The 27,083-nt window shown below is 39.8% G+C and overlaps 1 protein-coding gene across 2 annotated transcripts in view; it reads left to right on the top strand.

Moving 5' to 3' along the window:
• Window positions 1-2,560: 2,560 nt before the first annotated feature.
• PCSK2 (proprotein convertase subtilisin/kexin type 2) overlaps window positions 2,561-27,083 on the top strand; it is a gene marked incomplete at both ends in the record, with an annotated part of 264,335 nt that continues 239,812 nt past the window's right edge. For both annotated transcript variants that reach the window (XM_081293243.1, XM_081293244.1), the window contains one exon: window positions 2,561-2,737. In XM_081293243.1, the coding sequence (XP_081149369.1) occupies window positions 2,561-2,737 (177 nt within the window). The remainder of the gene's footprint in view (window positions 2,738-27,083) is intronic.

Here is a 27,083-nt window from a genome sequence, read left to right on the forward strand (position 1 = left end):
TAGGCCCTGCCTCTTGACACCTCCATACCAGCCATCAAATTTCTACGAACTTCATAGAAGACAAACCATACTCAAACCATAGGAATATAAAAATTCAATACTTACTAGCATTTCATGTTTGGAATTTATTTAGGAAATGAAGTATTGCTCTGTGGTTTCAGAAAAATTAATAAATATCTGTAAATAGACAGTAATTTCATGTTCATTTTCAGAGAGATTTAGCTACATTAGCAGTGCTATTTTGTGACACCCATAATCTTCTAAATTGACTTATTTGATTCTCTTCAGATCTATTTTTCTAAAGACTTGGATTTTATCTCCGTTGCTGCTTTTCAAATGCTCTCTATGAATGTGGGTCTAACTAATGTAATTTTTGCATTTGATACCATTTTTTCTCAAATGACAATACAGCGCAGGAAGAACCATGTGGTATTGCTTTCTACCAATTGGGTACTTTGATTTGAAAAAAGTATATATATATATATATATATATGTATATATATATATATATATATATATATATATATAGAGAGAGAGAGAGAGAGAGAGAGAGAGGAGAGAGAAAAAATGTTGAAGGTGTTTAAGAAAACCTTGTGTTGTAGTCAAACAGATGATTGAAGGGATAAGCTATACAGCAAAACAGGGATCAAGAAAAAGAAAAAAAAAAGAACTTTGGCAGAAATAAGTTCTTGTGCAACAAGACATCCCAGACATCCAGAGCTGATCTGCTCCCTTTAATTAACACTTTCCCAGAAACCTTATTTTATTCTTTTTTCCTTTTTTTTTTTTTTTGGCAATGTTTGCAAGGGCTCTGGGGTAACCAACTATGACTACAACCAGATCTCTGATGACAGTATGACCCATGGCATTGAGAATGTATTCATTTCTACCAAGAGTGCTTTCCTCTGCAATGGATGGTGACTTTGTGTTAAAGTGCAAAGGAAGCTTGTGTGTGTGTGTGTGATGTAATTCCCAACATCTCCCTCCACTGCTACATTGCCTCTCTTCTGCATACACTCAAGCAAGCACCTAAGAAAGAGTCTCTGTCATAAGGCAGGATTTTGAACTTTGCTAAATGATAAACAAGATGAGTGTAAATACTCTGTAACTCAACAATATTTGAGTTGCTTAAAAACAATTGTCCTCATTTCATTACAGGCAGAGCATGTCTACTTCCACCCACTCAGGTAAGAAAGAGAAATCAGTAGTTAGTAATTAACAAACAGGAGTCTGAGTGCCTACTTCTTAACTGGATAATTTAGTTGACCTCCTGCCACTTGGTTCGAATTTGCCTCCAGCTGAAGAAGCCCAGCGAGGAAGTCTTGACCCAGCGCCTGGAATCCGTGGCTACACCTTCTCAAATTCACACCCTCTCTGTCCTTGGGTAGAGGAAAGTCTCCCAAGTCTGAGAATGTGCCTCCAGGTGAGTCCGTCTGGCTGCGTCTCTACTGAAAGCAATCTTGGAGGTGCAGCCCGGACTCCTGCAGGGGAATCTTCTAATCGCTATCGCGGACGGGGGAGAGCCGGGTCTCCTGCTGGCTTCCCAGCTGCTTAGTTCCTGACCTGTCAGGAGCCTACAGAAGAACAAAAACAGACCAGAGACGGTTCCTACACTCTTGCCCCCTTGGGTCATCCCTAGAAGGGGCGCCTGGAAGCGGAGCAAACCTCTCTTGGGATTTGCCCAAAGTGGCGGGAGGAGGTTAATATTTGCTTTGTTATTGGGGAAAGGGAAAGCAAGCACGCCTGGACTGTGTGAGTGTGTGCGCGTGCGTGCGTGCGTGTGTGTGTGTGTGTGTAAGAGAGTTGTTTTGTAGAGGAAAATAAGCAAGGAACAGGAATAGGGAGAGGCCGGTGCCCCGCTCCCCTCGGGGCCTCCGTGAGCGGTACACCCCGAATTCCCTTCCTTGATCCTTACAGATTTCCACAAACAATGACATCACTCCGGCGCCGCCGGCCTGATTACAGCTGGGGGGATTTTCCTGGGTGCGTGGCCGCCCAGGCAGAGATGGGGGAGCTCTCCGGGTGCTGAAAGGGGTAGGGGCACGGACTCGAGGCGCTGCGCCCCCAGCCGGCGGAGGCGGACCGGCCGGGCCGGGGGCGGGAGGGGGCGGGCTCGGGGCGGCCCAGGGCGGGGCCCGCTGCTACTCCGGCCTTCATTGGCCGCTGTCGGGCGCACGTCACCCAGGCTGGTGCTCCACTCCAGCCCCAGTGGAATTGAAGCCGAGGAGGAGCTGAAAATGCAGATTTAGCATCAAGCACAGACATACACTCGCTCTTTCTCTCCGATACACACAGCTCCCCACATTCGCACCCCTGCCAGCAAGCCGGGCCGCCTGACTACACAGCCTCCCCGCCAGCCAGATGCTGGAGGAGAACACACACTGATTTGCTGCTTTCCAAGCCCCAATTCAGTCTTTCTTCATACAAAGATTTTTTTAAACAACAACAACAACAACAACAAAAAACTACATATCTATTTTTTATTTGCACCTTCCCCTTCGGGTCCCCTGCTCCACCAGCCTGCGCTCCTTCTAACCCCACTTTTCACTCCCAAAGAAGGATGAAGGGTGGTTGTGGCTCCCAGTGGACGGCAGCCGCTGGGCTCCTCTTCTGTGTCATGGTTTTTGCATCTGCCGAGAAACCAGTCTTCACGAATCATTTTCTTGTGGAGTTGCATAAAGGGGGAGAGGAAGAAGCTCGCCAAGTTGCAGCAGAACACGGCTTTGGAGTCCGAAAGGTAAGAGTCCCCATGCATTTCGCATGTTGTTTCAAAACGAGAGGAGCCCTGCGCAATCTCCTTGCAGATTTGCAAGTTTGCTCTCTTTTTCATGCGATGCAGATATTCTGCCATCGGCTCTTTAACACGACATTGCCTCCGGTGATTTTTTTTACGGGTTATGTAATTAAAATGTCCTTCATCTGTAGTAGTAAGGTCATCAAAATAATTTATTGCTCTTTGACTTGGTAGTGAAAATAGGATAACACATCGCAAAGGATGCCATGCGCCCGGGCTGCTGTCCGAGGTACCAAGTTCTCGAGATTGCATGGGGACGAAGAGATGAAGCCCTGAACAGCTGGGCTTGATGTTGGCTGCTTTGCCAGGGACGTCTCCCCCACCCCCATCTCCCGAAGAAAGAATAGTTTCCCACCGACAGGGATCAAAGATTGCACATTGCAATTTACCTCGCCGCTCCCTGACCCTGCTCCTGGAGGACTTTCCTCCCAGTGCCTCCGGTCCCTGCCCTTCTGAGAACAAGAGCTTCCTGACTCTAGGAGACTTGAACCCATGAACTGGTCTCTTTCCAAAATCCGGGCAGAACTTACACGCTGTCGCCCCCTACCCCCTCCACCCCCCACGACCACCCACCCCCGGAGCGCACTCCTGTTTGGCTTCCTAGTTCCCAATTCCTGGTGTAGGAGTGGAGCAGAAGTAGATTTTGAGGGGGATTCCCTTCTGAGTAGTCGAGGTGCCCTCTCCTAATATGTGGGCGGCCAGCCTGGCTTTCCCAGGAAAGCGCGGGGATCCCCATTCCCAGAAGTTGTCAGAGTTCAGTTGTTTAGGAAGCTGGATGAGGCTCCCAGCCTCGGACGCCTCCGCACTCCTTAGGGGACTCCGGGTGCCCATTTTGAAAGGAAAGAGGAGAGCTCTGGGCAGGGCCCAGAGCTGACTGGCTTGCTCTTCCCGCTAAATAATCTGTGTCCGTGATCTCGAGTGTCCATAGAGGAAGTGCGGCCAGTTGGGGTGGAGTGAGGATGAGGGAATAAGCTGGGGCAAGGGGAACCCGAAGGACAGAGAGGTGCAGTTTGGCTACCAGAGGACTGGATGTAGGTCAGTAAGATTGCAGGCACTATCTCTTCGCTCCAGATCCCAGGAGATGAGATGTCTGAGATAAGGCAGGGGATGCTCTTAGTCGTTGCTTTTGCCTTGAAGGGCCGCGCGGACTGGGGCTCCTAAGCGTCTCTTCTGTCCGGACTCTTACGCCTCCTGCCTTTCTCCCAACCACAGCCAGGGCTCCTTCAGGTGCTGCGGGCTCTCCCGCCTCGGTAGGGCGTAGGCACCCGCTGCGATTTTCACCCCAGATGTGTTTGGCAAGAATTTGACAGCGGTCTTGGAGGAGGCACCGGGTCTGCCAGTGGCGCGCGGGCGGGTCTCACAGAAGAGAACTTGTTGCTCCCGGGAAGCGTGGGTGGAGCAGGGACGAGAAGGCGCCAGCCGGGGAGCAGTCCCTTGTCCTTCTGGCCCAGGGCCTGGAGGCTGTTTCCAGAGCGCTTCCAACACCATAAACAAGCAGATTCCCCTTCTTTCTCCCTTCTCTAAACTTGGCAAGACCCAGGACCCAGGCGCCATTGTAAGATGTAACAGTGATTATTAATAACTGACAGTTATTGGGAACCTTTGTGTACTGGAGTCCTTAAGTAACATAGCAAACCAAGGGAGGTGCTTGCAGGGTTTGTGGGCTTTGGGGTATGATGAAAAAGGATCCTTAATTCTTGAGGGTAAAGGGTTGCAGCTGATGCAGATGTACCTGTGGCTCCCTCTCTCTGCCAGGCACAGTTTCCTAGGGCAAGCAGATATTGCTATTAGTTGGTTTATCTCACCTTTTCCTCCTTCTTTGAAAATATGCCCTTAAGGGTGGATCTACTAAGAGAGAGAGAGAGAGAGAGAGAGAGAGAGAGAGAGAGAGAGAGAGAGAGAGATCCATAGCGGAAAAGGACCAGGAGTGGGAGGCAGGGAGGGAGGGGGAAAGTTCTGGGGAATGATAATGGCCAAATTATATTGTTATGCTGTGTGCATGTATGAATATGTAACAACAAACCCCATCAATGTGTACAACTATAACGCACCAATAAAAATATGAAAAAAAGAGAAGAAAAAGAAAATATGCCCTTAGATCTGATCTTGGAAACCTAATCACACTTAGGTATAGCTGAGACTGATAATGGCTTAACTTATAAATTCTCTGAGAGGTTTTTTATTTTTTTCCATAGGAACAAACAGCTTAATGAGGGATTCACAGTTTTGATAATGGAATACAAGCAGGGAAGTGTAGAGACAATCCCATCAAATATGAATCATTTCAGTAGATTTACTTTAAAAACGACAAGGTGGTTGTATTTGGGGGTAAAATCAGATAATAAGGCCTCTTTCTCCCCCATTCTTCCTTGAAGAGGAGCCCACTGATTTTGCATCACAACCTCCAATCTGCAATTTCTATCTGGGAGGAATGGGAATCATCTGTCTCCTAAACTCTCCATAACCTCTCAGGTAGTACCCCTTAAATAATTCCAGTGATCTTTGCCTTGATACACATTTAAGCAATGATAAGTCTATGATGAGATATTTCTGCAGGTTAGACTGCATTGCACAACACCTTTCTGGACTAAACCCTCTTTTCCTCCTTTGGATCCAAGTGTTACTCATGCTTCACACCTAATCTGAACTTCCCTGATGTTATGGAACAAAATAAGATTTCTCCAAACTCCTATGGGGCCAAATGGTAAAACCTGCAGGACAGAAGTTAGTATCACTTGTGTCCTGTGTCATCTTGTGTAAAGATGAGTGTAGCTATTTTCCACTGCAAAGCTAAATATTCAGGGATGATACTATCTGTATTTCTGGTGTCCTCACCATAACCAGCAAGTTACTGTGCTTTCCGGCCTTTGACAAAACTTTCTCAGTTTTATTATTTCAGATTTCCCACTGTCCTATTTTGCTTGACAGTATATCACCCTGTAATTTTGCTGACTTCTGTTATCTGTTTTGCATTTTAAATTCCCATATGTCCTTCTCCTTTCATGCTGTGACCCCTTGAAGCTTCTCAACTCCCTTCTGAACCATGCAAGAGTGTGTCAGATACCAAAGAGTCTCCATGGTCATTTATTCATCCACATGAAGGGGCAGCAATGTAGACTAAGAGAATCTGCTACTTTGCTAAATTATCTCATTTGACCCTCAAAAATCTTGTGGTAGAAATTTTTGGCATTAACCCTCATTCTCAGATAAAAATCTTAAAGATATAAATCTTAAAGGGTTTAAGTGACTTTTTCCATAGCTGCAAAATGAAAGAGCTCAAATTTAAAATTAAATTTGCTTGAAGGAAAATAATTGTTTTTCTATATCATGCTGCCTCCAGGAAGCCACCCTGACAACCAAGAGCTGTGCCTTAAGGACCATTTTATGATTCTGATATTTCCCCTTTCTTTTCTTTCCCTTTCACCGTTTTGAATATTTACCATTTATTTTATATCAACATATGAACTATGTTATCAAATAGTGTATGTGTACATACTTTTTCACATGGATTATAAATCTTCCAAAAGGAAAAGTGACATAATTTTATAGCCCCAATATCGAGCATAATGTCCTGTATATGACATATTAGAACAGTACTTATCAATTACTTAATGATTTTATTCTTATAAGACCATTAGCAAACATTTATTTTCCTTTTAAAATAGAGTAAAAATATCTATGCTTACTTTTTGAAAGGTTTGTGAAGGGTAATTTTTTTTTTATTAATATAACCTGACTGTGGCCCAAAATCCTACGTCCTCCAGAGAAGATACATAGGTCTAGCGGGTGTGAGCTTACAATAATGGCAAAGGCATGATTACAAAGACTACCTTTAAATTCTCAATACACTACAAATTTCAATTCTCTTGAAACAGGAGCAAATTATTTATTGAAGCAATGTACTGAGGATTGGACAAAAACTAAGAGTTAAGTTTAAAAAAAGTCAGGAGTTAAGGTTTAAAACATGATTAGGAATTTTTGTTTTATTATGGTCTATTTTGCCTTTAGAGGATTAATGCTGGGGTGATTACACAGGTAAAATCACCTAACCATTTTTATATGTGAGAATTTTTAAATTCTAAAAATAATCTAATAATTGTGCTATCAAGTAATAAAATTAATTTCTGATCATTTTACTTTTATGGATGTATAATATAATTAAATTTAGGAAAGAGAGCAGCTTAATATTTTCACAAAATGAGCACACTTGTGTAATCAAAACCCAGACTGGAAACAATAGTACCGGTATCCATAAGGCCCCTCCTGCTCACTTGGGTTTTGGCTATTATAAATATCATAGCTATAGGAAGCTATGCTGTGAGCACACAAAGGTGGCTTCCGGGAGCTGCAAGTGGCCCCTGTACAGCAACCAACAAGAAAATGAAGACTTTATATCTAAAACTGTAAGGAATGAAATTCTTCTAAAAACCTGAATATGCTCAGAAGTGGATTGTTCCTTTGCCATGCCTCTGAGCAGACTGATACCGTTTTGGCTACTATAAATATTGCTTGGGTGGATATCAAAGTACAGTTAGCCATCCATATCCAGGCAGTTTTATATCCATAAATTCAACCAAATATTTTCAAATATCAGGAAATATTTGAAAAAAAATATTGTGTCTGTACTGAACATATACAGGCTTTTTTTTTCTGTCATTATTCCCTAAACAATACAGTACGATAACTGTTACATAGCATTTACATTGTATTAGGTATTATAAGTAATTAGAAGAGACTTATAGTACATAAGGAAAGATGTGTGTGGATTATATTGCAAATTTATACCATTTCATATAATGCCATCCTGAAACCAATCCCTGTCGGATAACAAAGGATGACTGTATATGTATTTGGTGAATTCATGTGTGTGGGCCTTCTGTTGGGAATTCCTAGGAAGGGAATTGCTGAGTATGTATACATTTGGCTTTAGGAGATTTCATTGGTTTTCTACTGCTACAAAACAAATCACTAGAACTGAGTGGCCTATAACCAAATGGATTTGCTATTTTGCAGCTAACATGGGCAAGAAATCTGGTACATTTCAGATGAGGATCCTGCCAAGTCCTGACACATCATCAGCCTGCTGTGTCCTCATCTAGAGATATGACAAGGGAACAATCCATTTCCAAGCATATTCAGGGTTTTAGAAGTATTTCATTCCTTGTGGTTTTAGACCTGAAGTCTTCACTTTCTTACTGGTTGCTGAGCCAGGACCACTTGCAGCTCCTGGAAACCACCTTCATGAGCTCAACATAACTTCCTCAATAACCACTCACACACTCTTGCCCTTCTAGTCTCTTCCTTTGGGAGGGGCCAATTCCTTTTTCAGTTTAACCTGATTTTTTTTTTAATTATTCAGCTTCTAATTTTTTTTAAGAGAGAGTGAGAGAGGAGAGAGTGAGAGAGAGAGAGAATTTTTAATATTTATTTCTTAGTTCTCGGCGGACACAACATCTTTGTTGGTATGTGGTGCTGAGGATCGAACCCGGGCCGCACGCATGCGAGGCGAGCGCGCTACCGCCTGAGCCACATCCCCAGCCCCCTCAGTTTAACCTGATTAAGTCAGAACCACCAGGATAATTTCTCCTCTGATTCTTTTGATTGATTCAAAAATCAAGTGATTTGAAACCTTAATTACCTTGACAAATCCCTTCACCTTTGAGTAATCTACTCAGAAGAATGAAACCCATAGATTTACAGTCCTGCCTAGACTGCCCACACACAAAGGAGGTGATTACCCAGGGCATATACACCAGAGAGCAGAAATCTTGGGGCCATCTCAGATTTTTTGTTACTCTAGACAGCCACACAGTTTCTCAAAGTCACTATGCCAATTTATAGTCCCACTACAAGTACTTGAGAGTTCCAGTTGCTCCACATTCTCACCAACATTTGATATTTTATTTATTTTCTGTAAGCCATTCTATTGGGTGTGCAATAGGGTCTCATTATGATTTTGATTGAAATTTCCCTTATGACCTTTAAAGTGGAATTCCTTATCATAGGCCCATTGGTAATTTGTATGTACTCTCCTGTATAGTATTTGTTCAGGTCTTTTGCCCTGAATATTTTTTCTTTGGGGCTTTCCATCTTTTTTATTGTATTTTTCTTCTGGGCTTTCCATCTTTTTTTTATTTGTAGGATTTATTTGCCTATTATGGATATGAAATTTTGTCAGATTTACATGTTCAGAATATATACTTCTACCCATTTAATGGTACCTTAACATTCTAACAATACTGGATCTGGATTATATAATTTTACTCTCACTATATTGGTTAGTCAATTGTCATTCAAAAGAAGTGTTTCCTAGAAGTATCCCCTCATCTCTTATTCCATTTTTCCCCTAGATTAAGATTGGCATTGTGGGGGGATGGGGAAGAAGTGAAAAACAGGACATAGACTTGAGCCTACATATTTCCAAAAAGATTCCTATCTACAAAGCCCTTAAAGAACAGTTCTAAACCTATAAGATCTAGTAGCATGGTAGGCAAGAGAAAATATCCACCTTACTTCACTAGGCATGGTTACCATTAATTCTTTTTCAAACCAAATTTAACATATTATGTCTTAGATCAAGGTTAAGCTTTCCCTCAATTCCTCTCTAGTTGACCCAGACCAGAGCATTCTCAGTCCACGTGAAACTTTAGTTAAATATAATCTGTTCCTTTTTCCCCTGACACTAGTCAGAACTATTACAATACTCACTATATCCAATGGATCTCTTGTGACTGAAGGAATCCAGAAATAGCAATGTTGAAAGGTAAAGATAATGGTATTTTAAGTTAGACATTTAATTCACTAAAGACCATGGTAATTGTTGCAACCAATATACTGTCTTTGTTAGATAGCATTAGAAACTTCACTCAAAAGTTTGTTGCTTTCTGTAAATAATTAATAAAAGATGGTTGTTACCAGGCATGGTATCATACACCTGTAGTCCCAGTTACTTGGGAGGCTAAGGCAGGAGAATCACTTGAGTGCAGGAGTTGGAGGCCAGCCTAGGCAACATAGAGAGAGCCTGTCTCAAAAAATTTGTTTTAAAAGACAATTTGGGGCTGGGGATGTGGCTCAAGTGGTAGCGCGCTCGCCTGGCATGCGTGCGGCCCGGGTTCGATCCTCAGCACCACATACCAACAAAAGATGTTGTGTCCGCCGAGAACTAAAAAATAAATATTAAAAATTCTCTCTCTCTCTCTCTCTCTCTCTCTCTCTCTCTCTCTCCTCTCTCACTCTCTCTTTAAAAAAAAAAGACAATTAAAGAAATGGTAATTGTGAAAAATAAATAAAATAGTGTATGTAAGATCTGAACAGTTTTTTTATTTTTTTTATTGGTTGTTCACAACATTACAAAGCTCTTGACATATCATATTTCATACATTAGATTGAAGTGGGTTATGAACTCCCAATTTTATCCCAAATGCAGATTGCAGAATCACGTCGGTTACACATCCACAATTTTACATAATGCCCTATTAGTAATTGTTGTATTCAGCTACCTTTCCTATCCCCTACTATCCCCCCTCCCCTTCCCTCACATCTTCTCTCTCTACCCCATCTACTGTAATTCATTTCTCTCCTTGTTTATTTTCCCATTCCCCTCACAACCTCTTATATGTAATTTTGTATAGCAATGAGGGTCTCCCTTCATTTCCATGCAATTTCCCTTTTCTCTCCCTTTCCCTCCCATCTCATGTCTCTGTTTAATGTTAATCTTTTCTTCTTACTCTTCCTCCCTGCTCTGTTCATAGTTGCTCTCATTATATCAAAGAAGACATTTGGTATTTGTTTTTTAGGGATTGGCTAGCTTCACTAAGCATAATCTGCTCTAGTGCCATCCATTTCCCTGCAAATTCCATGATTTTGTCATTTTTTAGTGCTGTGTAATATTCCATGGTGTATAAATGCCACATTTTTTTTTATCCATTCATCTATTGAAGGACATCTGGGTTGGTTCCACAGTCTAGTTATTGTGAATTGTGCTGCTATGAACATCGAAGTGGCAGTATTCCTGTAGCATGCTCTTTTAAGGTCTTCAGGGAATAGTCCAAGAAGGGCAATAGCAGGGTCAAATGGTGGTTCCATTCCCAGCTTTCCCAGGAATCTCCAAACTGCTTTCCAAATTGGCCGCACCAATTTGCAGTCCCACCAGCAATGTACAAGTGTACCCTTTTCTCCACATCCTCGCCAGCACTTATTGTTGTTTGACTTCATAATGGCTGCCAATCTTACTGGAGTGAGATGGTATCTTAGGGTGGTTTTGATTTGCATTTCTCTGACGGCTAGACATGGTGAGCATTTTTTCATGTACTTGTTGATTGATTGTATGTCCTCCTCTGAGAAGTGTCTGTTCAGGTCCTTGGCCCATTTGTTGATTGGGTTATTTGTTATCTTATTGTCTAATTTTTTGAGTTCTTTGTATACTCTGGATATTAGGGCTCTATCTGAAGTGTGAGGAGTAAAAATTTGTTCCCAGGATGTAGGCTCCCTATTTACCTCTCTTATTGTTTCTCTTGCTGAGAAAAAACTTTTTAGTTTAAGTAAGTCCCATTTGTTGATTCTTGTTATTAACTCTTGTGCTATGGGTGTCCTATTAAGGAATTTGGAGCCCGACCCCACAATATGTAGATCGGAGCCAACTTTTTCTTCTATCAGATGCAGTGTCTCTGATTTGATATCAAGCTCCTTGATCCATTTTGAGTTAACTTTTGTGCATGGCGAGAGAAAGGGATTCAGTTTTAGATCTGAACAGTTTTGAATGCACGGAATAAAATACTTATTTTTGTAGTTATTTTTTATTTAACTAAAGTAGTTAAATATAGTCGTTAATAACAAGATGGTAGCCTGATAATGTTCTTTTACACATAGAAGTAGTTGTGGCTTTTCCTTTTGCAAAAATTACAGTGGATTAGGGGAAGAAAAGGCCCCTGGACCAATGACAATTCATCTATGAGCTAATCACAGTCCATTAATTAACCTTACCAAATAATCAAGTACATTTAATTCACTAAAGACCATGGGTAATTGTTGCAACCAATGTACTGGCTTTTTTAGAAAATTTGACTAACTAGTAGCTATAGAGAGGAGACTACAGTTACCATGAGAGAGCCTATATAGGACTTGGGATATTCAAGTATTCAGCTAAGCTATTAATGGCTTTCCAGTTCCACTTTCCAGCAAAAAGACATCTGTGATAGAGGCTAAAGCCCTAATCACCATACTTGCTTCCCCTTCCTTATGGGCTATAAAAGACCACATTTCTCATCCTGGTCTGTGGTAATTGTAAACATATGATGGACAGTTCTAGGCTAGGTTGTGTAAGCAGCCTTACATGCCTGATGTATAAAGATTCCTTATCAACTGATTCTCTGTGTTTTCTTTCTTCTGAGGCTTGATATGGTTGAGAACAGCAACTCTGGAAGCCAAATGTCAAATGAAAGGAGTCTAGATCCCTGATTCCTGGCTCAGAAGGCCTTTGATAAGTGAGAAATAAACTGCTATTACATTAAGGAAATGTGATTTGGAGGTTTATCTTTATAGTACCATCCTTACCCAAACTAATATGCTGTCAATAAACACCCCTTTTCTCATCTTGCTGGAGTGAATCTCTAAATCTTTCAACTAAACCAAGCCAAATCACCAATCAAAATAATCTTTATAAGACTTGTGAACACTCTTATATTTGTATCTCATGTTGTTAACCAACTTTCAAAGTATTTTTTAATTTTTCTTCTCCATAAGGAATATAATACCCTTTTGCTACTCTGTCCCTTCTACTGGCAGCCAATATGCCCTATTCATAATGAGTGCTTAGTATGCATTTCCTGACTGGTGAGTATACTTGGATCACAAGATAGTGATTTGGCCATAGGTTCAGAGAGAATGTGCTAGAAGAACTATGCTTTAAGAAACTATCTCTATAGGATTCATTTATCTATAGGCAACAGTTCAGCTAGGAAGTAGAAGCAAGTGGCAATCAGAAAGTGGGTACTGCATATTTCTGTGTTTCCCTAAAATTCCCAATAATCAGTAGTAGAAAGAATGAGCTTTTTCAGCAAAGAAAATAAAGTCTGCATTTAAAACATGATCAAAATTTAAAAGGGGAGGGGAGATTACACCGCTTTTTCCTCAACTGAACAAATATCTAAAATCAGCTTCTATTTCAAAAGTCTTTATAGTTATAGTAAGAATGATATAGCATGGCAGAGAGTGATGCTGTAATTAAGTTTCCAATAATCATATATTTATATTTACCTGTACCAGAAGTTAGGCTTAGAGAAGAAAACATAAAACCTGAAGTTCAAACTTTTTCTGCTGACTAAAGCAGTGGTTTCATTTTACATTTAAGCTTGGAAATGTCATTTCAGAAAAAAAAATGTTCTTTATTGGATTTGTAGACCATTGTTCAAAATCCAGATAATCAGAAGATAGTTTAAAATTAGGAGTTGCAGTTTGATTTTATTGACTGATGAATTGAAATATATTTTAATGAGATGGACTTGGTAATGTAGCTAAAATTCATACCTGGCTGAAGTTAACACTGCAGTTCTGAATGTAATAGTTGTGTATTAATGGATGGTTTCTACATGAGGCATAGATCAGAAGAGCTAAACTACCTTGACAAACTATCTCACCCTAGAGCTATTCTGAATGTAACTTTTTGGATAGTGTTATGATGTGTTGAGATTTTCTCGTGAATATAACAAACTCTTCCATTGTATGTGCAATAATGACACAAACTCAATTTTCTAACATAGAGCAAACTACATGAGAATCTTACAGGATACTAATTTTAAAAATTGACAAAAGCAGGAAGAAATCTGTAAAAGGCAGGGTTTCTCTTTATTTATGACTTTATATTTGACATTAACTTTCATGAATACCCACTTCTTCTCCTAATTTCATTATTCTTAAAAGTACCTAGTAATACAAACAAGCACTGGAGAAAAGCATTTCTTATAGTTATTCTAAATCCCATTGATCAGAAATAACAATTACCAGCATTTCATGATTTCTTGCTGATATCTTTGTGTGAATACATATAGAAAGAACAAAGATAGGCAAATTGTTTTATAGAAATTGGATCACATCATATCTTCTATTTAAGTTTTCAATTATTTAATTATTATAGAGTTTAATGGGAGAGGAAATGAATGAAAAACTAAACTGTTTAGCATCAAATAAATTTGCTACACAAAAATTCTTAACATACCTCCCTAAAACAAGGAAAAACATGTTGTGTGTGTATTTAGGAGTTTGTGATTTTAGTGTGTGTGTGTTTGTATATATGTTGCATAGAGATAATTATATTTATTTAATCACATGTTTAATTATTTAATTGCATATTTTAAATTTAGTGAATTATGGCCTCACTGTGTTGCAAACTGTGAAAATTTGCATGCTAGCCTTTTTCCTCACCTTCAGTCTCCCTCATCCTAATGTTTGTTAGATATATTTTGCATCATGCTAAATATAAACATTACCTTGTACTTAGAGCCATAATTCATAGTATTATTGATACTCATGCTTACTTAAAATTGCTTCTAATTTTATCACAAATCCTCTTGGAAGAATTTCTTCAGTCCCAAAAGTTATCTTTTTTTTTTTTTTGGTTTATTGAAAAGTAAAGGGAATAGTCTAATCACAAAAAAGGAACTCTCATCCATTTGATATTAATGACAGAACATGGCCTAATAAAGTTCTATTTGTAGGTCCCAGAGGAAGATAAGATGTTAACATCCACTTAGGAGTCATATTTATTTCAAAGACTTAAGAAGCAAAATTAATATTTAGGGTGAAGGAAGATGGGATAGGGCTTCAAGGGAGATAAGATTTGCCAATGAGCTGACACAAGAAAAATAGTGAATTCTGGGTAGGACTAGAAGCCAACTGGAAGAGAATGGATTTATTGTAGCAACAAATGAGTCATTTTCTTAAGTAACATCCCATTGGGGTGAGGGTGGAAGACAAATGGAGTATTCAAAAATGGAATATCAATGAAATAGAAGGCAAATTGGAAATAACAGGAAATGAGCTGAACAGGAGAAGCTATGGTTGGTGACTGGGGTAAATATAGGGATAAGGTCCATGGACATAGGTCAACAAAGTGAAAAAGAGACAAGGTCTGCATTCTTGAAAGTCAAATGCCCAAGGATTCCCACTCACACACCTCATCTATGTCTCAGCAATAAACAGTGCTGCCAAGGAAGATTGCTGATAAAAAAGGGAAAAGGTCCTAGGACAAAATGTCAGAGAATTTCGGACATGAGGGGGAAAGGAGTAGCAAGAGAGGAAACAGAACTTGAACTATTAGATACAGAAGGAGGATTGAGTGTCTGCAGGGCTGTGAAAGGGAAAGGGGAGAGAGCTAGGAAAGAAAGGATGGGGCCAATCATGGGCACTGGTTTTGGAGAGTAAGTCATTGTTGAAATTGGAGGAGTCACCTTAGCACATTGGAAGAAGAGGAGTATGCTAGTTTGGATCCCCTGGAGTAGGTACTGGGATAAAGACTTAATGCAAGTAGTTTATTCAAAGGATAATTCTAGAAAATACTAACCCGGGAGTGGAGAACTGAGACAGCAAAAGGAAACAGGCATAGCGTATGTATTACAGAGCAAGTTCTCACTGTAGATCACTGGCTCAGTCACATGTACCTCAGAGTTATCCATCCTAAGAGTAAGGATGTTGAGCATTCATATGCCAGTTTCATTCGGACACTGATTGATGATTGATAGTTACTCCAGGTTGGGGTTAACTCTCCAGGATTTTGGCTTTGCATATGCTCAGAGAGAGCAGAACTTGGCTATCCAGAAAAAATCCATCAAGAGGAAATAGTTGACATGCATTAAATAGTAAGGCCCAGGGATCTGAGCAGGAAAGTTAAAACATCTGCCTCTAAAAGGAAGCCCAGTTGTGAAAGAAAGCAGCAAACAAAGGTATCAAATGTCAAAAATTTCTTCAAGAAATGTACTGATAAAAGGAGAGGCAAGAAGAAAATTAGCAATACAGCAACTTGATGCGGTTGTAATGGTTTTTATGAATGATGACTTCTAAACACTTGCCAGACCACTCATAGAGTGCTACCCCACCAAAATATTGTGACATAACTAGCTAACAACATGTGCATTATTCTAGCTGGTTTGTTCAGTCATTTACATTTTTATAAATAATAACTGCAGTTGTGGAATTACAGCCTGTCAGCACAGGAAGAGATCATAGAAAGACATTAATTTAACCCTTCATTTTACACATGAAGAAAAGGAGATCAAACACTGTGTTTACATTCTTAGATACTTGAATTCCATTTGCTTATGGCCTGTGCTTTATGCGATGCATTGTTTAGGAACCTTGAACCAGCTTTTCCAGACTGGATGAGATAGTAAACTGGATCAAGTGAGATCCCTATGGGCAATTAACATCATAAATCACCCCGGTTGACCATATAAATTTATTTTGGGTCTTTCTGGTCTGCTTTTCACCATTTTGTCAATGTGATTTTTATGAATTTCCATTTTCCAAACAAAGCTGCTCATAGACTTCAGGAATTCCATACTAACAACATATTGGATTCATGCTAAAGATAGAATAGGAATTATATTTCTTTTACTACTTCTTTAGTTATTAACATATTGTATACCTTTGTAAGCATTCAATAAGTGTCAAATGAATGTTTAGAAAAATATTGAAAGGTTTAGCAATGTCATTTAATGCTCAAAATAGGAAACACAGGTGTGTCATGAGGTGCTGCTTTAGGGAATACCAAGCATACTAGAAAAGGATATATGAGTATTCTAGTCTGTGCCTGTGTTAAATGGCTTTCATTAATTAATTACCCTTAATAACCGAACCCTTTGTGACTTAATGGTTAATTAAAAATCCAATAACAAGAGAATAAAGTGATCCACAAATCCTGTCTGTCTTTGACCTTAGATTGTTCTCCATTTCCACAAGGGAAAATAATTTCAATTTCATTAGGTAGCTACCAATTCTCTTCAATGATGGAAGAAGTTTTAACACAAGAATATCTATTCTAGCTTATTCTGGCTGATTATGTTTCTAGGTACTGTCAGACAAGAAAGGGAGACCAAGAGGAACCTTTCAGAGCCCAAGATGTAGGAGGAAGGATGAGAAAAAAGCCATTTATGATCTCTTGAAGTCCAAGAGTAGCACTTTAGGACAAAAGAGAGGGACAGAATCAGACCTAAGAGAACATTGGAGAGTTGCATCTTCAATGAGGTTGGAATGAACCCAAATTTGGAGCTAGCGGATGAAGCAGAAATAAATCAACATGGCCATTAATTGGAAAGGAGATAGGACCAAAGGAATATTGTGGGAATCTCAAACCAACATGAAGTCAACAAGTATGAAGTCAACAAGTCATACTGCTCCACCTATGGAAAGGATTGAAGTTCAGTTCACTGAACCAACTCATAGTGAGTACATTTAGTAAGCAAGTGTGATGTCAGTCACTGAGACACAGGTTTGGGAACAAGTAGACAACCAGGATGCAATATCGTTTGTCTAAGAAACGTCTCACTATTATCATGGAGAGATGGAGTCCCAATGGAAAAACCTTTTTTTAGGCCTTTGCTTATGTCATATTTACTAAGTCCCATTGGCCAAAGTGAGCTACAAGGTCATTATCAAGTTCAGAATCAGGATGGAAAGGGACTAACCAAAGCAAATGGATTCAGGGAGATATGAACAAAATTATGACATTACTATAGGATGTTCTGATGGGCACAGCATCTCTTAGTTATCTCATCAAAAGATGAAGAAATTGGGAGATTTAACCATTAGCTATCATTTCTCCTTAATTGAGGACTGCTCCTTGGAAACTTCAAAGCTTTGGTATTTCTGGCTTTTTCAAGTAGATTAAACATGCTTCCATAGCCAGAGAATACCCACAAGCCCACAAGATAGAGAGATGCATGAACTAAGATAGCACATGTATGCACTGTCTATTGGTGATCTCCAGGGTGGGCCAAGGAAATGCAGGGAGGGTGTCAACATCATCTGCTACAGAGAAGACATAAAGTTAGATAAAATACAGTCCTGACTCAAGGAATTACAGATGAGTGGGAGTTATTTTGTAAATAAGTAGAAAACTGGCAAGTTTTGTGATAGATTTAAGATATAGTTCATATGAGGCAATGACTATAGATAGAAGGGAAGACTTCACCAAGCAGGCAATGTTTAGATCGGGTGAATTTACATTGATGCTTATAACTTCGACAGGTTAAAAGGAAAGGTGCTCATAGAGGAAAGCGTGGAATATACAACAAAGTACCCAGGATTCTAGGAATGCAAGTAGTTTTGTCTGGATAAATGCCAAGACATGAGACTGAAGAGGTGGACAGAGGCCACCTCATAAGAGATTACCCACACCAAGCTGAGAAATTTGGATTTCACAGGTAGGTAGAGAGAGGCAGTGTCCATACACATGAACTCCTAGGATAATTAGTTGAGCTAAGAGAGAATTGGTGGGGAACTTAGAACTCAGCCTGGTTCCTTTGTCCTATGGAATAACTCATGTCCTGGCTGCAGATAACACTATGCCCTTTAATAGATGATGGTACTAGGAAGTCAGATTATGTATATTTGACCCCATTGCCACTAGCTGATAACATCAATGATAGTAATGGCATGATTAATTATTGTCCTTAAAGCCTCAAAGAATGGCTAGTAGAAACATTCAATTCTATCCACAAGTGTAGTTAAGCTAAGACCATAAATGCACCTTATTTCTTCCCCCAACATATAATTATATGAATCTACAACAGCTGCCCTAACTTAAAAGACAAAAAAAGGACATTAGTGTATCTCTGTAATCTCAGACTACCTAAAAGATTGCTCCCTGATACTCCAAAGAAATAATATTTGTTCTTAAATTTCCCTTGAATTTTTTTTCCTGAGGCTGGGAAGGAAAGTCTTGTGAAGGAGGTTGAATCAGGTTCCCTCTATCTTCCTCATTATCTGGTTGTTATTCTAGACTTGATAAAAATCAACTGTTCTGTTCCTCAGGGTAAATCATAGTTTGAATCCCACATGGATAACCCTGCTGTTTTGTACTGCCGTGCTCCTGGTTATAGGTCCGAGTGGTTCCTGGAATCACAGGAAGAGTTGAGTGTTATCATGGAAGATAAATGATTAGGAGTGACTTCAAAGTGGGCAAGGAGGGTCTGAAGCCAGGCACCCCAAGTGTTGGACCAATGGTTTTCCACTCTCTCTTCCAGTTTCCCTTCCACACAGTTCCTAACAAATCTGCTAATTTGGGGGGAAATATCCAACCACATGTTCTTATTCTATTAATAAGTTTTTGTTGAGTCCTATGGAAATGAGCCACATTGGGAAAAAATGGGTTCATCCTAATTATATGATATATTCCATATTTGTATAATTAATTCAAAATGGATTCTATCATGTATAACTAGAAAGAATCCAAGAGAAAAAGAAAAGAATGGTTTCTACACACAGAAATAAGGCATACTCAAGTTTATATGTAAAACATACTATTAATTCCATAGGTTAGTTGACAAGACTTCACCTGATGTCTCCATCCAGCTCTTAAAAATACCTATTTTATGAATTGGAATGTACAAGGCTCTTAGCGCTTGATCTCTACTTCTACATGCAAAGGACCTTCTCCAACCAATCTTTCTCCTACAGACTCCTGCTGTCAGAAGAGGAGCTGAAGGCTCATGGACTATCAGGCTCCTCTGCTACATAAAAGGCTCCTGTTTAGAGAAGCTGTCAAAACTTCCACTCCTCTAGTGAACTTGTATTTACTTTATTTGTCTAAATAATGGGGCTTTGCCTTCTGTGGGGAATTATCTTGCACTGTCTCTCATTGATTGAGTTTTATGAGACAGCATATGATTTCTGTGCATCCATATGCTACTCTGATGAGAATGGAATGGCTTCTTGTTGAGTAATTTCAATTATTATATCCTTTTATAGTCTAGGAGTCCTTGGATTTATTCAAAATGTCCAGTTACTCATTCCCATTTTCCTTTCCACTATATAGCTACTCCCTGCTCCAAAATGAAAAGGAAAATAATAAGAAGAATAAACAAATAGAAGAGCCATACTTTATATTCCATTACCAATGAGTTGATTCATGTTTGAGTAATTAGAGTCCCTGAAATAGATTAGAGTTTTTAGCTATTCAGCATCTTCATACTTGGATTCTCAGAAATATATGAGCAAGGGGCACTGAGTGGGCCCACAGTTGTGTTTTGTGTGGTTGTCATTCTAGGAGGTCATTCTAGTCAAACCACTGTGTGGAATGGAAGTTCACTGTCAGTACATGAGACCAAGAACTGTGAGTCTGAACTTGGAGTAGCCACATTGAAAAGACAGCACATTACATGAGAAACACACAACAACACAGCATGTGTAATAATCCTGCCAGAACACAGGACTTCAACTTATGATGAGACAACAGCAGACCACTTGAGGGACATTATATAAAATAACTGGCCTATACTCTTCAAAGGTATCAAGGACACAAAAGACAAAAGCAGGCAGACTAAAGGACTCATTCAGATTAAAAGAGAAAGAGATTTGACAACTACATGCCACATATGATCCTAGATTGAACTTTGGGCCAGATTTTTTTTTCAAAGAAAATATTATGGGACTGGAGATATTGCTCAGTTGGTAGAGTGCTTGCCTCGCATATACAAAGCCCTGGGTTCAATCCCCAACACCACAAAAAAAAAAAAAGATATTATGAGCACCATTGGCAATATATTGATGATGTTTGTAAGTCATAAAATAATATGATATCAATGTTGAGTTTATGATTTTGATACTTGTAATTTTTTGTTCTTAGGAAACACACACACCACCTATAACTTGCTCTCAAATGACTTCACAAAATTAAAATGTACATTTAGAAAAAATTATACAGAAAATTTAGTAAAATGTTAACAACTAGAGACTAGGTGACATGTCTCTAAGTGTTCTTTGCACAATTTAGGCAAATTTTTTGCAAGTCCAAAATTATTTCAAAAATAAAAAAAAAATTACTGCAAAAGAAGTGAAATATATATGGACTCTGAACATCCAGTTCTTTCCCTCCATGAACTTGATCTAGGTTAGACTTCCTCAACAGCCATGAAGTTTTGACCGTCCCCTGCCATGGCAGAGCAGTATTACTATAACAAAGTCAGTTAACTCTCTGAACCTCACTTTTCCTATCTATATGACCCAGGGGTCAACCTGAAATACTTGGTAACGTCCACACAGACCTTTATAAAATCCCTGTAGAAATCCAGAGCCCATGGGTTGGGGCTATATGTAGCTTAGTGGCAGAGTGCTTGTCTAGCATGCATGAAGCCATGCATTCAAGCCACAGTATCTCTCTCTCTCTCTCTCTCTCTCTCTCTCTCTCTCTCTCTCTCTCTCTCTCTCTCTCTCCTCTCTCTCTCACACACACACACACACACACACACACACACACACTCCTAAGCCCTTTCCGATATTCCTACAAATTCTGAGGATGGGAGATAGATCCTCATTTCACTTCTGAATCCAGTTTCCTGCCTCCACCAACTTTCCAGGTAACAAATTACAAATTCCCAACATACAATCTCCATTCTTCAAGATGGTAACTCAAGTATGAAACTCAACCACTACCTTGATTTTCCCACACCAACAAAGTCCTTACCACTCAACCAAGGCATCTGTGACAGAATGCATTATACTGATGATGTCAAGGGTGCAAAAAGGAGATTTACGTTGCACAACACAAACAACTTTAAAATATGCACAAGGATGCTTTGGGAAGTCCTTTAGGCACCTCACCACTGGAGCATGAGCAATGGCCCCTTCATACTCAGCTTCATCCTTCTTGCTGGCTCCTGTCTCCTTCCTTCCTTCCTTCCTTCCTTCCTTCCTTCCTTCCTTCCTTTGTCACTTTGTTTCTTTGGCATCCCCTCCTCTTAGGATGAAGGCAAAGTATTCATCTTCTTGTTTTCTAAGCACCAGAATTCTTGCTGAGGTAGCTTACCTTGCACACAACCCAGCAAAATAAGTAGTGGTCTCATCATTATCCAAAGTACATGTATGAAGACATGAATTGGTGTCAACATACTTTATATACAACCAGAGATATGAAAAATTATGCTGTATATGTGTAATAAGAATTGTAATGCATTCCGCTGTCATTTTTTAAAAAATCAATAAAAATAAATAAAGAAAGAAAAGTAAGTAGTGGTATCCAGGAAGATGTCAGTAATGTACAGGATTCATCCCTTGATTGACCTGAAGTCCCTGCTATGATCATGTTTGTGAGATAATCTTTGTGAAGATCCTGCCATATTATGGCAATGTGAATTTATAACTGAATCTCTTCTTCGGGCTACTTTCTGCTGCAAAGTGGCACCACCACCACCCTGTTTTATGGCCTCACACTGAGGATAGATCCCCTTTTGGATCTAGAAGATCCAAAAATGTTGGCATTTGTGTCCTGCCTTCTGGGAGGAGGAAATCAATGTCCCAAACACCAGCCAGCACCTTTATTTATGTATGGAGCTGCTCTGTGAGATATCTTCAGTATGGGCCTCCTGATCCCTTTCAAGTGTGATCAGTTGGTTTTATTGGTGTTCCTTGTATTTGCCTTGGGATTTTGTACCCAGCCTCTTCTCTGAATCTGGACTGGTCTCTAACTTGCTTTGGACAAAAATTATCGCAGAAGTTCTTGTATGCCAGTTCCATGTCTGAAGAGATCTTGCACTTTTTCATTTAGTCTCTTGCAATTTTGGATTTGCTTATGGAAACCATGCCTAATTCTTGAGAATGAGCCTAGTCTAGGCTTCTGGAGGATAAAAGGCCACATGGAAGAGAACTGAGGGTCCCCAGCCATCAGCTAACCAACACTCAGAAACAGAGCCAACTCAGTCAACCACAGCTGACAACATAGGTGTGAAGTGGCCCAGTTAAGACCTGAACGGCTATTTGCTGAGCATCACTTGTTGACTCATGCAATTTTAAATTAAATTTACAGTGGTACTTTCAGGCTACTATGATTCTTGGTGGTGTGCAACACATTATCTTGTTGACGCATGACTGATCCTCAGCACAACTGAGAACCTCTCTCCAGGGCTAGAGAACCTTCATGAGGATCCTGGTGCCCCATCAGAGCACCCACCTTACTCCCCAGGTTTGCATATCTGGAAATGTTCAGCCATGGATCACATACCCTGTGCTTCTTTATGACCCACCTAAGAGCCTGACAACAGAGGCAATTGAAATTGATTCTGCAGAGGCATGAACAAATCAACAGTGCTGAGCAGGAGAGGATGTATTCTCTACTTCTCATTTTTCATGCCTGCTTTTTGTCCACTTCCCTTTCCAAAGCAAAATAGGAAGAAGTGATGAGATTCAAATAATTGAGAAGTACAATCTGAGGCCTAGGCTTTAAGGAAAAGGAACTTTCATTGGGAAAAGTGACTAAATAGAAAAGACCCAGACATGGATCTGGCATGGAAGCATTTTCGCCATATTCTTTTGGTCAAAGCAAATCAGATACCAGTCCAGACTCAGAGGCAAGTTAATGCAGGTGAGCCTCTAGAACTTATAAATGAGATATTACTCAGGCTAACTGAGGTCCATTGTAAAGAGAGGCTGGACTATGCTTTCAGTAGCTCTTTTACTGCCTCTCTTAATTCTCCCCTTTTCCTTTCCGGCCCCAGAGACCTCCATTCCTGTCTGAAAAATCTCAACTGAGGCATTAGCTTCCCATGTTTTATGTTATCCTTCCCAGAGATAACTGCACTTCATGAGCACTTGATACACAACACACACACACACACACACACACACACACACACACACGCAGAATTTAGATTGGGGCAGACAGGGAATCTTCCAAGTCAAGGGAAGAAAGACCCTTTAATGATCATCTGTAAGAGAGGAATTTAATGGCATCTAATCACTCCAACCAACTGTGCCTCTTCCATAGAAGTTCTCAACCTGGTCTTCCTCTCTTCTATTCTAATTTCCCACATTTTATTCACAGCTGAGATTTCTAGTTCTATCCTTCTTGGTTTCCGTAATATTCAATATTTCTGTAAATTGCACAATACAACTTTTCTGTCTGTGCTTTTCCTCAGTGACCTACAAGTGTTTCTAAGGCAAGGCCTGAGGCTCATGCATGTGTGTGTGTGCATGCACACACACACACACACACACATACACACACACACACACACCACTGCCAATTCCCTTTTTCCCCTATCCCTACTTCAGAGAGTCATGCCTTGTCCACAAGACTATGTACAATCAAGGGAAATTGGTAATGGTCTCTGGGAAATGTCAAGAAAATGCAGAAGCCATCCCTGTCTATAAAGTGCAGGTCCCAAAATGAAATTGACATGCAATTATCAGCTGAGCCAGTTTGCAATCCTTGCTGTACTATTTAACCTCCCAGTTTTTATTCTGTAGACCTCTTGACAGCAGTTTTTATTTTTTTGTAAATGAAATTATGACAATTTTTGTATAGAGAAAGATTTCCAATGGTCTTCCAAACTAGACTCCCAAATAAGCCTGACTGAGGGTCATGAAAACCAGCACAATGGGCAAACACAAAGAAAGCACCATAAGGAAAGTGATGGTTCTGGTCCAGGGAGTCTTTGCTGTTTTTTAGGAGTTCTGGATCCCAGGATTTTGTGATGAACAGCAGGCTCTCCTGAGAACAAGTAAATTCAAAGAAGCATAAAAGTTGGGGTTGAAGGCTTGGTCATAGGCCCTTTGGAGCATCCGTGGATTGCCCTAGGGGAGAGAACTCTGATCTAAAGGCAGGCAGGCAGTGGGCTCCGTAAGAATTGAGCACCTTGTTAGCTGTTCACAATAGGTTGCCAGTTCCTGGGAGGAGGGGGCCTTCCCTGCTTCTGGGAGAGGGGAGCCTATGGGTTCAGAAAGCTAGAGCCATAGTTATCCGTCTGAAACGAAGCAAGAGCGAAAAAGGGAGGCAGTGAGCAGCATTGCTGGGATCCATAAATTTTTGCGGCATAATGAGAATTTCTAAAAACTCTGCAAGTATGAGTTAGCAGCATTATTATTCTGTCACCCAGCCTGAATCTTCAAGCTGACAATTTACTGTGAATTTTTTTTTACTTTTTTTCTTATTCTTTCTGGAACTATGCATATTTTTCCTAAAGAGAATAAGGTAATGATGTAAAAAAATTTGTGTTTGTGTGTGTGTGTGTGTGAGGTGAAATGAAGAAAACATTTAAAAGTGTATTAAATGTCTGAGATCTGAAAGGTTTTTTTTATTAGGGCACTCAGGTGAGTGTTGGGAGACCTACCACTGTTTTTGGTATCCTTGCTGTTTGCAATACAAGCACTCTACTTAGAAGAATGTGTCAATCAGCATTACATCATTAAGGTCTGTGTGGGTGGCGCGTATCTTCTACTATAAGCATCTGTGTTTCCCTCCCTATGGTGGGGCTTATGCTTGCACAGAGTTCTCAAGCAGCTGCCTGGCAGATGCTCAGAGGACAGTGGATCTGGGATCTGCACTCCCAATACAAGAAGCAAAAAAAAAAAAAAATGTCCAGAAAAATAACCATGCCTGCAGATTAGTATTTTGTCAGATATGCTTATTGGCCAACACTAAGCTAGCCCATTTCTGATTTAAAGCTCTACCCCTTTATGAAACCAATTAGCTCCGTTTTATTCCATAGCTAAGGCAATTTCTCTTACCAAGGAATCCAGGATCATGAGTCCTAAGGTGGGAATGTCACTTAGAGCCTGGTTCTTTAACAGGAATTGCAGCCCAGTGGATTCATAGGCATGACTACAAAGGGGGATGGAGAATGGGAATGCAATGGAAGCAGCATGGTGGGAAGGTGGAGGATGGATATGCAGGAGATCCAGCATTTTCACCAAGAATCCTCTCTACTAGGCAAGCCCTAACCCTCCCCGAGTCATGGTGTCTATCTCTAAAAAGCAATGTAGTTAGAAGGAGCCCGAGCATGCAATTCAAGTGCCTCAGGTAACACAACCATGGAATGTGAACTCAGTGTGTGACAAACAGAAGTGGTAGGTCTATGACTTAAAACTGTTAACTATACAACCTCCTGGGGATATTTGAATTTCAATTTTATCATATTTTTTACATTTTTTACTTGCAACTTGAAAATAATCTTACACTTAAGGAAACATTGCAAAGTTAACACAGATGCATTCACATGCATAGCAACATTATTGACAATATCCAAATGTAGAATGTGTAACCCTAGTGTCCATCAACAGATGAATGGATAAACAAAATGTGGTATATAAATACAATGGAGTATTATTGTGTCAAAAAAGAAGGAAACATTACTTTAAAACAAATAACACAGTTTCTATATATGCTAATCTTGCCTCTCCAAAGTTTATATCTTATATAACCATAGTACAGTTACCAAAGCCAAAAATAAACACTGATATAATACTATTAGGTTATCTATAGAACTTATTCAAATTTTTCCAATTGCCCCACTAGTGTTCTTTTTTTTTTTCTAATCTAGGATACAATCCAGGATGTGCATTAAGAAAATTTGTTATGTCTCCTTACTCTTCGCCAACTTGGAAAAGTTCTACAACCCTTGGTCTTTCATGAACATGATGACCTTAAAGAGGTCACAGAAGGGAGGTTGTGTTCTTCTTGGTGCATCATATTGAGATATATGATTTTGATGTGTCTTATCACTGTTGAGGTTAATTTAGATCATTTGGTTAAGGTAGCCTCTACTGGGGTTCTCCACTAAAAGGATACAATTTCCCTTTATATGTTATTATATTTCACTCATTAATTTTAGCATCCATTGATAATACTTTCCAGCTACAGTTATTGCTGTGGTGTGCTAGCTTTTAATTACAGTTACCAAAATATCTGACAGGAACAACTTCAAGGAGGCAAGATTTTATTTTAACTTACATAGTCCACAGTCGTTTCGTTCCTTTGCTTTGGGCCTGAGATGAGGCAGAACATCATAGTAGAAGAGTGTGGTGGAGAAACAGTTCATGTCAGCCAGGAAGCAGAGAGAAGGAGCAAGAAGAGGCAATAAGAAATCCCTTTCAGGGCACATCCCCAGTGCCTACTTCCTCTACCTCCTAAAATTCCCACCACCTCTCCATAATGCCATCACATTATTGATTCATCAGGAGTTTGACCACTGATGAGATCAGGATCGTCATGATCCAATCACTTCCCAAAAAAACCCACTTCTGAACATGGCTGCATTGGAGAACAAGCCTTCAAAAAACGAGTCTGGGAGGGCCTTCATACCCAAAC

Source organism: Spermophilus citellus (genome assembly GCF_964194105.1).
Source record: "Spermophilus citellus genome assembly, chromosome: 4".
NCBI lineage: Eukaryota > Metazoa > Chordata > Mammalia > Rodentia > Sciuridae > Spermophilus > Spermophilus citellus.